A 13,586-nucleotide genomic window follows, 5' to 3' on the forward strand; every position below is an offset into this window, starting at 1 on the left:
TTTTCCTTGACTGGGGAAGGGCATTTAGGGATTTTACTTAGTTTCATATCTAATAAATCTTTTCCTAATCCAAGACCACAAATATTTGTCTTAGGTTTTCTTGTAGATATTTTTAAGTTTAGATTTTAATGTTTAAGTGATGATCCATTTTTCAGCTAATCTTGGTGTGTGGTATAAGTTGAGGTTCCTATTTTTTCATATGGATATCCCAGCACCATTTGTTAAAAAGACTTCTTTCTCCAGTGAATTACTTTTGAATTCATGTCAAAAACTGCCTATACATATATTTCTGGGCTCTCTTCTGTTCCACTGATCCATAGACCTAACATTTTACCAATACCCCACTGTCTTGATTAGCCTTATGTAAGTCTTTAAGTCAAGTGGGAGCCCTCAAACTTTGTTCTTTTTTAGAAATGTCTGGACCTCCTACTTGTACCTTTCCATATAAACTTTATAATCAGCTTGTTGATTTTTATAAAATTCCTGCTGGGATTTTGAATGGAATTATGTTCAATATATAGATAAGATTGGGAAGAAATGACATATTAATAATATTGAATGTTCCAATCAAAGGTACAGTATTTTCTACATTTCACATACAAATCTTGAACATACTGTTATTACATTTCATGTTTTGTGGTGCTACTGTAAATGGTAATTTAAAAATTTCAGTTTCTAAACATTCATTGCTACTATGTAGAAATACAGTCTTGCATACTGACCTTGCTAAACTTACTTATTAGTTCTAGTAGCCTTTTTTTTTAAAGATACGTAGTCACATCCAGAAATAGGTGTCTTGTTTCCAGTCTGTCCCCACCTTCCTCTGCGTATTGTACACCAATCTCCAACACAATGTTGAATAGGAATGCTTTGTTCCTCTTGGGAAATAGTCCTCACCATTTATATGATGTTAGTAGGCTTTTTGGTAAGTGCTCTTTATCAGATTGAATATCCCTTCAATTCCTAGTTTGAAGAACTTTATTTTTATTTTTTAACCATAAATGGGTGCTGGTTTTTGTCAGTTGATTTTTCTGCACTTTTTTTGGGGGGAAAAATTCAGATAAAATTTACATGCTATAATATTCACCATTTTAAGGCATGTAATTCAGTTATTATATTCAAAAAGTTTTTTTCTGCAACATTTGATATAATCATATAGTTTTTCTTTTTTTTGTATGTTGATACAGTGAATTACATTGATTTTTTAAACATGTTGGGTCAGTCTTTTTTCCTAGGATAAACACAATCTGGTCATGATGTATTCTTTTTACCTACTGCCAGATCTCATTTACTAATATAATAAATTACAGAGTTGCATTGAAGTCTGTGGTCTTCTAGTAAACATTAACCTGAATATACATATTTTCTTACTGTATTTGGGTAAAACTAAAAATGCCTTAAAAGCTTTCATAAAACTTTCTATTTAAAAGTAAATTTTAAATTTAAAAAAGACTTTATACCTCCATTTTATAAAATTACTTGGGTGATAAAAAGCTCACATAAATAATAATTATATCTATATATTAAATTCAATATATATTACATATCTATAGATACACCAATAATAGCAAAATGTGCATTAAAGAACCCTAACAAAAGTACATAATAGAAAATAACTCTAATAGTAAAGGTTTTCTTGCTAATTGTCTTCCCTCTCACTTGGATTGCTGCTCCAAAATTCCTACATAAAATGCTTAAGACCAGCAATATAATCACAGGTAGGGCTGGAGGTACTGGTTTGAAGCTGCATTTACATAACAAATATTCAGGGTTTTTTAGCTATTTGTTACAGAAGAATGAAAATAGAAAACTTTACTAATGGTATTTTTATTCACATTTTACATGAGATTGAGAAAATGTCAGTTGCTTATATCAAAGAATGGGGAACCTAAAGCAGTAGTCTCTTCTCAAGTCACTGCTCTGCTTGTTTTATTACCTGTAACATTAAGGTTCAGTTTCCCAGACAATCCAGAGGTAAGACCTACAGGTTGCTTTTAGCTCTGAGAGAAAAGGAACTAAGAAAGAGGTGCTCACCATAAAAAAAAGAAACATTAAAAAGAAAGGTAAGAGTAGACTGAGTTTCTGCCCTTAAAAGAGACAGTGGGGAAAAAAGAAGACATTTTATGTTAATGATAATTGGGCAAATAATAGATTTATTTTTTAGTTGTGTATTTTCAGAAGTAATGTTAAATTTACTTACGTTCAAATATTTGAAAAGGTTTCTTGGGTGTTTAATAGTTAAAAATGGAGTTATTAAAGAAAAAATGCAAAACCTTGTTTTTTTTACAGAATAGTATAAATGTTTATTTTCTGTATGATTTACTTCACTGTCCTGTTTTTACAATATAGAAAAGTGTATTCTTTGAATAGCTCTAGTAAATATAAATTTAATCTTTCTACTTTGGGATGTAAATAGAGCTAAAAAATTATATACCCAACCTTCCCCAAATAGTCTTTTAAAATTGTTGAATTAATGTGGATATTTGTTCAGCAATTTTAAGCAAATGCCTAAATATAAAAAGTTTAGTAAGTACTACACAGGAAGGAAAACGCTTAATACTTTAGATAGCTTCTTGAAAAATCAGAAAAACTAGTAGCATTTGATTGCACCTTCAAATTTTTACAAGCAAAACATTCTCAAGCAATGCTGTCATACATAATCTACAATTGTAATCCAAATTTCACAAACATCTGCACACTGTATATAAATACATATCACAAAGGTGCCATTAGAATTAAACAGAATATGTACAAAAACGAACAGTTTAGGTTTAGACCAAAAAGGTATTGTAATCTTTTGAAAAATAACTTGATTAGATATTATTTTATCCTCTGACACTAATTTACATTTATACAAATTTCAATTAAACGTACTAGTTGAGGTGCTAAGAATGTCTGTACTATCTACATTTAGAGTTACTGCACTGTAATTTTATAAATCCAAATTTCAAAGGAAGATACTTTAATGAATAACGGAATCTTCTTTTGGATTACTTAATTTCTATTGCCTATATCTTGCGTGTTCATATGAACATATATACACACTTCATACATACAACTAGAGATTCCTTGTAGGAAATAGAACAGTCATGTACTAATTAATTATTGAGAATCACTGTACCTAACAAAATGCCTGAATGGTTTTTCCTTGTCAGAAACTCCAGAGTCCTACTATAACAGGCTCTTAAATTCATAAAGCTTTTGAATTTTGAATTGCTAAAAATGATTTAGGTTATTTTGTAATTATATGAAAACACTCATATCATCAGCTTACCAAGTCACTGGTTAAAAATAATGCCGTATTAAGCTTCCCTTATAAAAAGAAATCCCACTACATTTTGAAACCTTTGTCAGGAGGCCCATTTCAGTCAAGTAAAAGTCCTATATTGGATTGAAACCTCTAAGTTCCAAAGTGTATAAAGAAAGCTGTACAGTTGAAAATCCTTTCCTAAATTCATCTCACAGAGCTTCAATATTATGTCTGCAGCCAACCCAAATTTTATACCTGATAATTATGTAAGGTTCTATATGATCACTACATAATATTGTTTACTATTCATACACACCTCTCACTTTACTAGTACCCAGTAATCACTTTGACAGTTTATTACCATTTCAAATACATACCACCTCCTTGAAAGAAAAACGGAAACATCCGAGAGCATTTCTTAGTCACTCCTTATTAGAGAAACACATTGCCCCAACTTTGAGATTTACTGTCCCTTGACGCTATATGTTTTTTTAAAAAACAAAATAACCTTTTTATTTTAAAAGTGTGCCTACAGATTACTTCCCCTTCTGGCATTCCCAAAGTAACAACAGGATATTATTCCAGAAACCACCTTACAAAGTTGATTTTTCAAAAAAGATAGTGCTTTTCTAAATACAAATGTCATTTGAATATGTTTCATAAGAATTAGTTTATGTAGACATTCTATCTGCATGTATAGTCTAGGTCTAGTATCAAAGAATGATTGAGTAAGACCAATGCTTCTCTGGCTTTTTCTACTGGAACAAATGCATACGAGGCCATACATTATAAATTATAGTAATTTATAAATGTTCTTTGTCAATAGGATCAGAAGGATAGAACATCTAATTCTTAAGAAACCCAAGCAAATTAAAAATCTATATAATGCAATAAAGAAAAATAAATTCAATTTAGAAGGGACATAAAGCAGATTTAACTAAGATTTAGAATGTACTCATTTCCTCATTTAACATTTCTTCTTTCAGTATTATAATTTCAGGTCTCACAAGGCCTGGATTAACAATACAATAATTGTTAAACTATCTTCGAGAAAATGAAGTGTCCCTGCACCTTCAGTATTCTGTACAGTTCCTTCCATGTATCAGTCTTTTGTGCAAGAGTTAGCAATTCATGGCACAAGGGTCACTTTTTGCTTTTCCTGCGGAGTTGATGACACTCATCAAACATCGTCCGAATTCCTCGAGTATCATCCGTTCGGCTGCTGCCTTTGATTTTCCCTTCTTGTCTGCCTGCTCTGCCTGGGCAAGAAGGCAGTTACACGTGGCTTCAGCTACTTCCTTAGTTACGAATGTAAACGGCAATCTGAAATGATTTTTGAAAGAGAGAGAGAGAGAGATGATGATGGTGTTGAATAACTGTAAGTGGATGACATTCTTTCATGTGGAACTCTGTGTTGACATTTTCACGATTCATCAGCACATTGAGCATCACAATTTGTGCAGTGAATACAAGCATACCTTATAGACCTTCAAAAAGTTAGAACTGGTTTTACTATGGTTTTCTAGTATTTTTATTTATTGAATTTATTACTATTTAAAAATATTGTTCAAACAGTAAACATTTTACTTAATACATTTTTCCCTTGTCAAGATTATCTGGTTAACTAAAAGATGTAATTCTACATGTTGACCAGATATTTTTATTAACAAAAGTCCTCCCAATTCCTGAAGGTAAGCTCCCTGAGAGCAGTCTTAGTTTTACGTACTGCTGTTTCCTTGTTACCTAGAACATGTAGATATTTGCTAAATAAATGAATTATGTGGGAACTGAAAGCACTATCCCTTGGACAACACTGAAAATACAGCTTCTCCTCACAGTCCCACATGTGGTTTGTAAACAAAAAAGCACACCGAAATTTTGCATTGCTCCATCACAAGCAAAACAAAACAATGGGGAAACCAAATGCTGTTCTTTATATGGAATTTCATCCATAAAGACCTGAATTACTGAATACTAAATTAGAGCAATCTGTCCTTAGGCTTGCTAGATGTAGCCAAGTCTTAAAGCCTTCAGAGATAAAATCAGGCAATCTAATCACCAACTCAATAGCCCATAAGTAACAGCAATCTGACAGAAGGAAACTTAAACAAAATAAGTGAAGTCTGAAATTAAGGTCTTCTATGACAAGAGAGGGTAACTATGAATCTAGGATGCTATTCACTTCTATAGGAATCTTTGAAATATAAAAAGCACCTTAAATTAGGAGATATAATAATGTTACAATAATGTTATATAATTTGTAATACTATATAATAGTCGTGTTCATTTTATAATATTTGGAAATTATAGAAAAATGAAAGGAAAGAAAAAAATTAAATTTTTGCCAAAGACAGAAGTGTATTAACATGTTGTCATAGTTTTTTTTATAGTTTTTAGTTTTGAGTATAGTGTATAACTTTGTGTTCTTTTATACTTCATAATACCATAAACATTTTCCCAAGTTGAAAAATTGTATCTTAGCATAGAAATATAATCATCTATAATCATCACACAGATATTAGATTTAATAATCTGAAGGATTATTGAAAGCAGATGACCAGAATGGATCTCTTGCTATAAGCCTCATTAAGCTGTCTGCCCATTTTTACTTTATTTAGTCAAGAACCATTTGCTGATTATATTCCAGTTGTAAGAGTTCTTTAGAACAGATATCTGAAGTATTTTGTATGAAAGAAGCATTTTATAAATACTGAATATTATTTCAACTTAGGAAGTTTAAATAATAGACCATTTGCAAGGCTTACTCCATTCAATAACTCCTCGAATTAACCTCTAACAAACTCCAATACAACTAAGTCAGCAAGCTGTGTTGCATCTGGCCTGCCACACGCTGGGGGAGCTGCTTTACTCCTCATGGCTGCCTGATACAGGTGATTGGAAGGGTAACTAAACTTGAGACTCAGAGAGATGAAGTGCTTGTGAGTTCACAAACTACAACAAAGCACAGAAAGTATTAAACTCAGGTCAGCAGGACTTTAAAGCTCCAGCTTTCCTACTCGAGCTCAGCAGTCAAGGGAAATAAGGAGCTACCTTGTTCCAGTGTGCGTTGCGGTAGGTGCTCCAACAGGGTGGGGGAAGTACTACAAGGGCACGGGAAGGGCAAGAGAAAGTAAGAATGGGCAAAAATATGGATATTGTGACTACCACCGTTAAGAGGTGTACTGGTACTAAGAGGTAAGATACCAGTAAGAGATAAGAGGTATATATATATTTCCCAAGGGGCTTGTCAAATTGTACAAGTACCTCAGGTTAGTAAGAAGAAATCCAGTTAAATTAAGCACAGTGAACTAAAGCATTACTATGTGTTTTAGAACTGTGCAAAATATCTCACATGGTTTTTGTTACCTTTAAATTTCTTTAAAAGTAACTAAAGGTAGAAAGAAAACACAAGCCTCATGTTTGCAACAACCAGAAGTATTAATTCAACTTTCCCCCAAAAAAGAAACTTTACCAAAAATGAATATTCATGTCATATTATAAAAAAGAAATTAAAACACTGACTTACTTTCCTCCTCCGCTATTCAAAGCTGGTGTTGGCCTGGTGAGCAAGTCTGAAATCTGAGAGGATAACTTAGTCTTTGCAGCAGTTTGCTGCTGTACCCTAACTTCAGCTGCATCTGCCAAGTGCATCAGTGTCTTTCTTTCTGGGCTTTCTTCAAAATTCTTACAGCCAACACATTTGCATATTGAGGAACACATTATTTTTGCCTAAAAGATTTACAAAAGAAAAGCTTTCAAATTACAATTCAAAAATCATTACTATATGTAGAGTATATTATCAAGTCAACAGATAATAGAATTAACTGGTCAAGTGATACAGGATAAAATTGAAACATTTCTTGCTGACAAACACTAAGTGGGCTAACTATGCAAGTGGATAAGTCGGGTATTCTAAGTCTGAGAGTGGCTACATGATATTTGTGTTTGAATCCTTCCATATCAATTTTTCCCTCACTAAAGATTCTCTTCCTGATATGAATAACATGTTTGTTATAAAGAATATGAAGGATACATTACAGTATTAAAAAATAAGGGTCATCTAGAAACCAACTAACACAATCAAATCATCATTAACAAGTTGCTGACCTCCCATTTACACACACACACACACACACACACACACACACACACACACATACATACATACATACATACATACATACATACATACATCTACAAACCAACTACCACAATCAAATCATCATTAACAAGTTGCTGACCTCCCATTTATGCAAGCAAACACACACACACACACACACACTATCATGTTTAAGGGACTTCAGGCATGCTATTTTTCATTGTTACCTCCCTGAATCCCCTCTCCAGATTCCCCAAACTTTTAGATAGTCCATATTAAACCAGTGTGTGTGTGCCATATGCATGAGAGGGTTTCCCTTCTTGCTCTTCTGACCCATCTTGACATCAATTTCCATTTTCTCTCTGTGGACTTGGTCTTACAGCTTACATATCCATGGTAATTTTTGTAAGATCTGATCTATGAGCAGAAGCCACCTACTGAGTCCTTTTTTTCCAACACTGGATGAGAAACTGATTTGCTGGGCTCTGAGATATTATTTAAGAGACCTTCAAAAATAATTTTGATTTTAAAGAGTTCATATTTGATTATATTCATATTTTGATTATATGCAATTCACTCTTATTGACTTTAGGACTAATAAACCATTACTATACTTCTTGAGAGATGTAACTGACCTTTGAAATATGTAAATGAAGAATTCATTACACAGAGAACACAACTAGAGAAAATCTTAGCTATGACAGCTTTTGCATAGAAGGGTCACTGGACTGTAGGTAGCTGCTCTTGGAGCAGAGCAGACCTCCCCAGGGGAGAGTGTGGTCCTTGGTATAACTTTACCAAGTACACGGCAGGCCTCCTGCCAAAACTAAAAAGAAGAAGGTCTCCCTCTGAATATGAAATCTGAAAAAGTGAAATACAATACATGAAAAGAGACAACTACAGGAATGACTCAACCCAAGAGATTCTCGGTGAAAAGTTGCAGGTGCACCACAAAACCAATTACAATAACCTTAATTAATCTTGGGAGTAACTAGATTATTATACTTAAACTCGAAAATAAAAATAATAAACTATGTAGTACTTTGTCTGAAACAAGAAAGGGATGATTTACATGACAATTGTCAAAGTAGAGGTTGAACTACATTCTCCAGAAAAGACACCTGGCCCATAAATAAAAGCAGCCTGTTGAATGGGATGGTGAAATGGGGAAAACTGATGCAACCACCTCACAATAACAAATAACCTCATCCAGCAATATTCCATATTCTCCCTTTCCTATTTTTATGCTCACAAAACAAATGTCTTCACATACTTAGTTTCCACAGAGCGGTGTTCAACAGGGCACTGTTGGCATTTGGGCAAAATCGTGCCTTGGAATGCAGGCTACTTTGTAGCTCATGTGGAGAGAGTGGGTAGTACAGCCCCTCAACTGAAGACCACTGCTACAGTGTTTCCAAGCCACTTTGATGTTACTTCTTTATTGAAAAAATCAATAAACTGGTGCTCTGACTGCATACATCTGGGTATAATGACCATGAAGTTATGACTGGTAAATCAACTAATAAGACCCCCAGGTGGAAGGGCAAAACCAAGCCCTGCCTGGGAGGCCAGATGGTCTTCCTCAAACTAGGGCCCTTGGGCCAAATATGCATATTTTCAAACTGCAATAGCAAAGCAACTCCCAAATTTTCAAATAAGTTTTTATAGTATGCCCTTTCTCAAGTTATTTTCAAAAGATAGCTAGAGGAGGAGCCAAGAAGGCAGTGTGAGTACGGCAGTGGAAATCTCCTCCCAAAACCATATATATTTTTGAAAATACAACAAATAAAACTATTCCTAAAAGAGAGATCAGAAGATACAGTACAACAGCCAGGCTACATCTACACCTGCAAGAACTCAGTGCCTCACAAAGGGGGTAAGATACAAGCTGCAGCCTGGTGGGACCAGAGCACGCCACCAGATCCCAGCTTCCCGGCGGGAGGAAAGGAGTTGGAGCAGGGAGGGAGGGGGAGCCCAGGACTGCTAAATACCCAGCCCTAGTCATTTGCATCGGGAGCGCAGACACACATTGCGTGGTGTGCTAGATATTAGAGAAATGGAACAGTAAAATCTATGAGCAGATCCCTGCAGCTGGCACCTCTGGGACAAAAGAAAAGCAAGTGCTTTTTGAAAGTCTTAAAAAGACAGGGGCCTCACAGCTGGACGGAAGCGTACCGGCACACTCGGCCCAGAAGCTGGGAATCCTGGGGAACTCTGGGCACCCTAACCCCCAGGGAGGGAGTGCAGCTCTGAGGTCCCTCCCATCCATTCCCCCTCTGGCGTGACCCACCATAGCAGGGGAGCAGCCTGAGAGCCGCCACACCAACAGCAACTGCCCAGAGCCTCCTCCACAGCCGTCCGGGCCAGATTCAGAGGCCCTATCGGCACACAGCAGCCCAGCACAAGCCACTAGGGGTCGCCCTTCTTGCAAGAGAGGAAGGCGACCAGCAAGCAGGCAGGGACTTTGTTCTCCCAGCTGAAACATGCGCCAACTGCCCACAACTACCTCTATCACCATGAAAAGGCAGAAGAATTTGATCAAGTCAAGAATAATCCACACAACCCCCAAGAGGGAGCCTGGGGACAGATTTAACCAATCTTCCTGAAAAATAATTAAAAATAAAGGTCATAACCATGCTGATAGAGCTGCAGAGAAACATGCAAGAGCTAACGGATAAAACTGGGAGGGAGAATACAGAAATAAAACAATCTCTGTAAGGACTTAAGAGCACAGTGGATGAGGTGCAAGAGGCCACTAATGGAATAGAAATCAGAGAACAGGAACATAGAGAAGCTGAGGCAGAGAGAGATAAAAGGATCTCCAGGAATAAAACAATATTAAGAGAACGGTGCGACCAATCCAAATGGAACAATATCCGCGTTATAGAGGTACCAGAAGAAAAAGAGAGAGAAAAGGGATAGAAATAGTGTCTTTGAAGAAATAATTGCTGAAAACGTCCCCAAACTGGAGGAGAAAATAGTCTCTCAGACCACAGAAGCCCACAGAACTCCCAACACAAGTGACCCAAGGAGGACAATACCAAGACACATAATAATTAAAATGGCAAAGATCAAGGACAAGGACAGAGTATTAAAAGCAGCCAGAGAGAGAAAAAAGGGCACCTACAAAGGAAAACCCATCAGGCTATCATCAGACTTCTCAACAGAAACCTTACAGACCAGAAGAGAATGGCACGATATATTTAATGCAATGAAACAGAAGGGCCTTGGACCAAGGATACTGTATCCAGCACGATTACCATTTAAATATGAAAGAGGGATTAAACAATTTCCAAATAAAAGTTGAGGGAATTTGCCTCCCACAAACCACCTCTACAGGGTATTTAAAAGGGAATGCTTTAGATGGAAGCACTCCTAAGACCAAATAGATGTCACCAGAGAAAATAAAATCACAGCAAAGAAAGCAGACCAAATACTAACTAAAGGCAAAAAATAAAAACTACTCACAAAAGCAGTCAAAGGAAACACAAAAGAACAGAAAATAAAACACCTAACATATAAAGGAGGAGGAGGAATAAGAAGGGAGAGAAACAAAGAATCATCAGACTGTGTTTATAATAGCTCAGTAAGCGAATTAAGTTAGACAGAAAGATACTAAAGAAGCTAACCTTGAACCTTTGGTAACCACGAATCAAAAGCCTGCAATGGCAATAAGTACATATCTTTCAATAATCACCCTGAATATAAATGGACTGAATGCACCTATCAAAAGACACAGAGTAACAGAATGGATAAAAAACCAAGACCCACCTATATGCTGCTTACAAGAGACTCACCTCAAACCCAAAGACATGCACAGACTAAAAGTCAAGGGATGGAAAAAGATATTTCATGCAAACAATAGGGAGAAAAAAGCAGGTGTTGCAGTACTAGTATCAGACAAAATAGACTTCAAAACAAAGAAAGTAACAAGAGATAAAGAAGGATATTACATAATGATAGAGGGCTCAGTCCAACAAGAGGATATAACCATTATAAACATATATGCACCCAGTACAGGAGCACCAACATATGTGAAACAAATACTAACAGAATTAAAGGAGGAAATAGAATGCAATGCATTCGTTCTAGGAGACTTCAACACACCACTCACTTCAAAGGACAGATCATCCACCAGACAGAAAGTAAGTAAGGACACAGAGGCACTGAACAACACAGTAGAACAGATGGACCTAATAGACATCTACAGAACTCTACACCCAAAAGCAGCAGGATACACATTCTTCTCAAGAATAGACCACACACTAGGCCACAAAAAGAGCCTCAGTAAATTCCAAAAGATTGAAATTTTACCAACCAACTTCTCAGACCACGAAGGTATAAAACTAGAAATATACTGTACAAAGAAAACAAAAAGGCTCACAAACACATGGAGGCTTAACAACATGCTCCTAAATAATCAATGGATCAACGAACAAATGAAAATAGAGATCAAGCTATATATGGAGACAAACGACAACAAGAACAACACAAAGCCCCAACTTCTGTGGGATGCAGAGAAGGCAGTTCTAAGAGGAAAGTATATAGCAATCCAGGCATATTTAAAGAAGGAAGAACAATCCCAAATGAATAATCTAAAGTCACAATTATTGAAATTGGAAAAAGAAGAACAAATGAGGCCTAAAGTCAGCAGGAGGAGGGACATAATAAAGATCAGAGAAGAAATATATAAAATTGAAAAGAATAAAACAATAGAAAAAAATCAATGAAACCAAGAGCTGGTTCTTTGAGAAAATAAACAAAATAGATAAGCCCGTAGCCATACTTACTAAGAGAAAAAGAGAATCAACACACATCAACAGAATCAGAAACGAGAAAGGAAACACCACGACGGACACCACAGAAATACAAAGAATTATTAGAGTACTATGAAAACCTACATGCTAAGAAGCTGGGAAACTTAGAAGAAATGGAGAACTTCCTAGAAAAATACAACCTTCCAAGACTGACCAAGGAAGAAACAGAAAATCTAAACAGACCAATTACCAGCAACAAAATTGAAGCAGTAATCAAAAAACTACCCAAGAGGAAAACTCCCGGGCCAGATGGATTTACTGTGGAGTTTTATCAGACATACAGAGAAAACATAATACCCATTCTCCTTAAAGTTTTCCAAAAAATAGAAGAGGAGGGAATACTCCCAAACTCATTCTATGAAGCCAGCATCACCCTAATACCAAAACCAGGCAAAGACCCCACCAAAAACGAAAATTACGGACCAATATCCTTGATGAACATAGATGCAAAAATATTCAACAAAATATTAGCAATCCGAATTCAAAAATACATCAAGAGGATCATACACCATGATCAAGTGGGATTCATCACAGGGATGCAAGGATGGTATAACATTCGAAATCCATCAACATCATCCACCACATAAACAAAAAGGACAAAAATCACATGATCATCTCCAGAGACACTGAAAAATCATTTGACAAAATTCAACATCCATTCATGATAAAAACTCTCAACAAAATGGGTATAGAGGGCAAGTACCTCAACATAATAAAGGCCATATATGATAAACGCACAGCTAACATCATACTGAACAGCGAGAAGCTGAAAGCTTTTCCTCTAAGATCAGGAACAAGACAGGGATGCCCACTCTCCCCACTGTTATTCAACATAGTACTGGAGGTCCTAGCCATGGCAAAAATCTCTTAGACATAAACATGAGCGACTTCTTCATGAACACATCTCCCCAGAGAAGGGAAACAAAAGCAAAATGAACAAGTGGGACTTTATCAAGCTGAAAAGTTTCTGTACAGCAAAGGACACCATCAATAGAACAAAAAGGCATCCTACAGTATAGGAGAATATATTCATAAATGACAGATCCGATAAAGGGTTGACATCCAAAATATATAAAGACCTCATGCACCTCAACAAACAAAAAGCAAATAATCCAATAAAAAATTGGGCAGAGGAGCTGAACAGACAGTTCTCCAAAGAAGAAATTCAGATGGCTAACAGACACATGAAAAGATGCTCCACATTATTAGTCATCAGAGAAATGCAAATTAAAACCACAATGAGATATCACCTCACACCAGTAAGGATCGCCACCATCCAAAAGACAAACAACAACAAATGTTGGCGAGGTTGTGGGGAAAGGGGAACCCTCCTACACTGCTGGTGGGAATGTAAACTAGTTCAACCATTGTGGAAAGCAGTATGGAGGTTCCTCAGAATGCTCAAAATAGAAATACCATT

At 35.9% G+C, this 13,586-nt stretch overlaps 1 protein-coding gene and 1 long non-coding RNA gene across 9 annotated transcripts in view; both read right to left on the reverse strand.

Moving 5' to 3' along the window:
* Nucleotides 1-2,274: 2,274 nt before the first annotated feature.
* Nucleotides 2,275-13,586, reverse strand: part of LIN54 (lin-54 DREAM MuvB core complex component) — an 87,195-nt gene continuing 75,883 nt past the window's right edge. For all 8 annotated transcript variants that reach the window (XM_036906386.2, XM_036906382.2, XM_036906380.2 and 5 more), the window contains 2 exons: nt 6,777-6,979; nt 2,275-4,573 (listed from right to left, as the gene is read on the reverse strand). In XM_036906386.2, the coding sequence (XP_036762281.1) occupies nt 4,372-4,573; nt 6,777-6,979 (405 nt within the window). In that variant the 3' untranslated portion in view covers nt 2,275-4,371. The remainder of the gene's footprint in view (nt 4,574-6,776; nt 6,980-13,586) is intronic.
* LOC118923021 (uncharacterized) lies at nt 4,592-6,740 on the reverse strand. Its single transcript, XR_005028994.2, has 2 exons — nt 6,042-6,740; nt 4,592-5,782 (listed from the first exon to the last, which is right to left on the reverse strand). It is a non-coding gene; the product is annotated as an uncharacterized LOC118923021 (long non-coding RNA).

The sequence above is a fragment of the Manis pentadactyla genome, chromosome 5 (assembly GCF_030020395.1).
Source record: "Manis pentadactyla isolate mManPen7 chromosome 5, mManPen7.hap1, whole genome shotgun sequence".
NCBI classification, from domain to species: domain Eukaryota; kingdom Metazoa; phylum Chordata; class Mammalia; order Pholidota; family Manidae; genus Manis; species Manis pentadactyla.